Source organism: Rutidosis leptorrhynchoides, chromosome 1 (genome assembly GCF_046630445.1).
Source record: "Rutidosis leptorrhynchoides isolate AG116_Rl617_1_P2 chromosome 1, CSIRO_AGI_Rlap_v1, whole genome shotgun sequence".
Classification (NCBI taxonomy): domain Eukaryota; kingdom Viridiplantae; phylum Streptophyta; class Magnoliopsida; order Asterales; family Asteraceae; genus Rutidosis; species Rutidosis leptorrhynchoides.
In genome coordinates, this window is record NC_092333.1 from 617,688,822 (window position 1) to 617,692,654 (window position 3,833).

General features: G+C 39.4%; 1 protein-coding gene across 1 annotated transcript; it reads right to left on the bottom strand.

The window, feature by feature from the left end:
* Positions 1–1,157: 1,157 nt before the first annotated feature.
* On the bottom strand, positions 1,158–1,808 carry LOC139848245 (uncharacterized). The gene is made up of 2 exons (XM_071837981.1): positions 1,760–1,808; positions 1,158–1,708 (listed from the first exon to the last, which is right to left on the bottom strand). Exons 1-2 carry the CDS (start codon positions 1,806–1,808, stop codon positions 1,158–1,160), a joined length of 600 nt encoding a protein of 199 aa, XP_071694082.1.
* Between the last annotated feature and the right edge of the window lie 2,025 nt (positions 1,809–3,833).

Genomic DNA, 3,833 nt, shown 5'->3' on the forward strand with positions numbered 1-3,833 from the left:
AATGTTAGCGTTAGTTAAAAACCAAATGATATTCCAACTTCCACATTCGCTTTCATGTTTGACAAGTATCTTCATGTTCATAAATTCAACCAACAAAAACTTCAGCATCTCAAAACATACAAAAATCGTACTTCAATAATGCCAATAAGATCTTTCATGCAATCATAGATATAGTCAAATTAACGGATAACACATGAACTAGACACATTAAAATCTCACAATTTAATCCCAATTTAAAAAGTCAAACTGAGTCAAACTCAGTCAACTAACCAATATTACCCAAAATTGACATGAACCCTAAATTTAAAATCGAGCAATCGAATGATTCATGACAATTAACAACTAACAAACTCAATAACTATCATTACTAACATCAAATCATAGCAATTAAACATCAAAATCAAAATTAAGACCAAACTTTTACATACTCAAGAACCCTAGAATCAAAACTAACAATTTAAGAACAAATAGCATATGAAACTAGATTCTAGCATGTTATATAATCATAATACATAACAAATTCGGCCTAAATCAAACCAATTAACACCCCACACTTGATTTCAACAAAACCTATATGAACACCCAATTAGAAGAGATTACAATTAAAATAGGTGTTAGAAGCATTACCTTAGTCTTAGGAGGCATGAGTAAAGATGGATTTGATGTTGATTTGAAGTAAAAATCGATTAGGGTTTATGTGTGGGAGCTCAAAATTCGACGGGTGTATGTGCGTGTGTGAATATTGAAAATAAAACAGCAAATAAAAAGCAAAAACGAATTTGGGCTGGGGCCGCGACGCGGTAGCGGATGGGTATATCCCAATCGCGATAAGTGGTACCTGGTACCAGTTTTTTCTGATTTCTTGAATCGCGATCGCGATGGGTATTATTCAGGTCGCGATTGACCCTTATGCTGTCAACCCATGTTCTGTGAATGAACCGCGGTAACGACAACATGTGTTGCAGCCGCGATACCGGCCCCAGCTTTTCTTTTCAAAGTTTTATACTTTTTATGGTTTTTCTATTTTAAAAATTCATGTAATAAAATAAAATAAAAGAAAATGAAATGAAAATCTAAGCATGCAATACTAGATGAACAAAAAGTACAAGTGTGACAATTTATTAAAGAGTTTATCACTCAACTCGTACCCGTGTTAGTTAACTTTTCGGGTACAAGATGATGTCATCATACTTGTTAACAACAACTCCATCATAATAGAGTTTTAAACGATGACCATTCACCTTAAATGTATTGCCATTCCCTATTAACTCAACATAACCTGTCGAAAATGCTCTCTTGACCTCATAAGGTCCCGTCCAATGGGACTTTAACTTTCCGGTGGAAAATTTAAATCGCGAATTAAAAATAAGAACCTTATCCCCCGGAGCAAACTCCTTCTTATCTCCTAAACAGGCATCATGCCACCGTTTTGTCTTCTCTTTATATAGAACGGAACTCTCATAAGCGTCTAGCCTTAATTCATCCAACTCATTTAATTGCAACATCCTACTCTCACCCGTCATTTCTAAATCCATATTACAATTCTTCAACGCCCAATACGCTCTATGTTCCAACTCTACCAGAAGATGGCACGCTTTTCCGTAGACAAGCCAAAACGGTGTGGTTCCGATAGGTGTTTTGAATGCTGTTCGGAAAGCCCACAACGCGTCATTTAATTTGCGATGCCATATCTTTGGATTATCATTAACTGTTTTTTTCAAGAATACGTTTTAGAGCACGATTAGTATTCTCTACTTGCCCGCTCGTTTGCGGGTGATAAGCGGTGGAGAATCTATGAGTAACACCATACTTCTGTAACACCTTTTCGAGAAGGTTGTTAGCAAAGTGGGTGCCACGATCGGAAATGAGCGCCTTTGGAATTCCAAAGCGCGAGAAGAGATTCTTCAAGAAATTCACCACGACCCGCGCATCATTAGTGGGTAGAGCTTTGGCCTCCGCCCACTTAGATACATAATCGACGGCTACTAAGATATATTCGCAGTTGTGAGAACTCGGGAAGGGACCCATAAATTCAATTCCCTAAACATCAAAGACTTCACATACTTGTATGTCAGTTTGTGGCATTTCATCACGTTTGGTGATGGTGCCCGTTCTTTGGCATGCATCACACGTGCGGACAAATGCATGAGAGTCCTTAAAGATTGAGGGCCAATAAAAACCCGAATCAAAAACTTTCCTAGCGGTATGGCTCGGTCCATGGTGACCACCGGTGGGGCCATGATGACAATGCTCAAGAATTTGTTGAGCCTCTTTAGCGTACACACACACCGGTGAATCACTTGATCCGCACAAACACGAAAACGATGAAGGTGATCCCAAAAGTAATATTTCAAATCCGCAAAGAATTTCTTCTTTTGCTGATAAGAAAACCCCTTGTGAAGAACACCCGAGGCTAGATAATTTGCGTAATCCGTAAACCAAGGAACTTCCGGGTCATTGTCGACCCGCATTAAAAACTCATCAGGGAACGTGTCTTTAATTTTTAACTCATTGACTTTTTCCAAATTAGGATTCTCAAGTCGAGAAAGATGGTCGACAGCGAGGTTCTCAGCCCCATTTTTATCACGAATCTCAATGTTAAATTCTCGTAGAAGAAGAACCCAACGAATGAGACGTTGCTTAGCGTATTGTTTACCAAAAAGGTACTTAAGGGCTGAGTGATCGGTGTAAACAATGGTCTTAGACAACACCAAATAAGGTTGGAATTTATCAAATGCAAAGACAACTGCGAAAAGTTCATTTTCCGTAGTGGTATAATTAATTTGAGCTCCCGTTAGTGTCCTACTTATGTAATAAATTGTACAGAAATGATTATTGTGGTGTTGCCCTAAGAAGGCTCCCAACGCATAATCCCTAGCATCACACATTAGCTCAAAAGATAAACTGAAATCGGGCGATACAATTATTGGAGCTTGTGTGAGCTTGGTTTTCAGAATTGAGAAGGCGTTTTTACAATCATCATTAAAATCAGAAGGAGTGTCCTTCTCAAGAAGTTTGGTCATGGGGCGGGCGATTTTTGAAATTTTTTTAATGAATCGTCGGTAAAAACCCGCATGACCAAGAATGCTACGAATGGCCTTGACATTCGACGGTTCGGGTAGTTTAGATATGACCTTAATTTTAGCTTGGTCTACCTTAATGTCCGCACGAGATATTTTATGGCCTAGAACTATGCCTTCCTTCACCATGAAGTGGCATTTTTCCCAACTTAAGACTAAATTGGCTTTCTCGCATCGAATTAACATACATTCAAGATTAGCAAGACATGAATCAAAGGAGTCTCCAAAGACGGAGAAGTCGTCCATAAAGACTTTCATACACTCCTTGATCATGTCGTGGAAGATCGAAATCATGCACCTTTGAAAAGTACCAGGTGCATTGCATAACCCAAAAGGCATGCAGCTAGAAGCAAAAGTACCAAACAGACAAGTGAAAGTGGTCTTGTCCTGATCCAGGGGTCGATCAGGATTTGGAAATACCCAGAGAATCCATCTAGGAAGCAGTAGAACTCCCTACCCGCTAATATTTCAAGCATTTGATCGATAAAATGTAGCAGGAAGTGATCCTTCCTGGTAGCATCGTTCAAACGACGGTAATCTATACAAACTCTCCATCCTGTAACCGTGCGCGTAGGAACAAGCTCGTTCTTTTCATTCAGTACGACGATCGTACCCCCCTTTTTCAACACAACTTGGACAAGGCTCACCCATGGGCTATCGGAGATTGGGTAGATTAACCCGGCGTCAAGTAACTTGACTACCTCCTTTTTCACAACGTCCTTCATATTCGGGTTTAGCTGTAACGTCCTCCAG

Bases quoted from the DNA above. Each gene is read 5' to 3' on its own strand.
- LOC139848245 (XM_071837981.1), bottom strand. From the start codon at position 1,808: ATGGTGTTACTCATAGATTCTCCACCGCTTATCACCCGCAAACGAGCG. The intron at 1,709-1,759 runs GCAAGTAGAGAA...TGAAAAAAACAG, and splicing joins TATCACCCGCAAACGAGCGG to TTAATGATAATCCAAAGATA.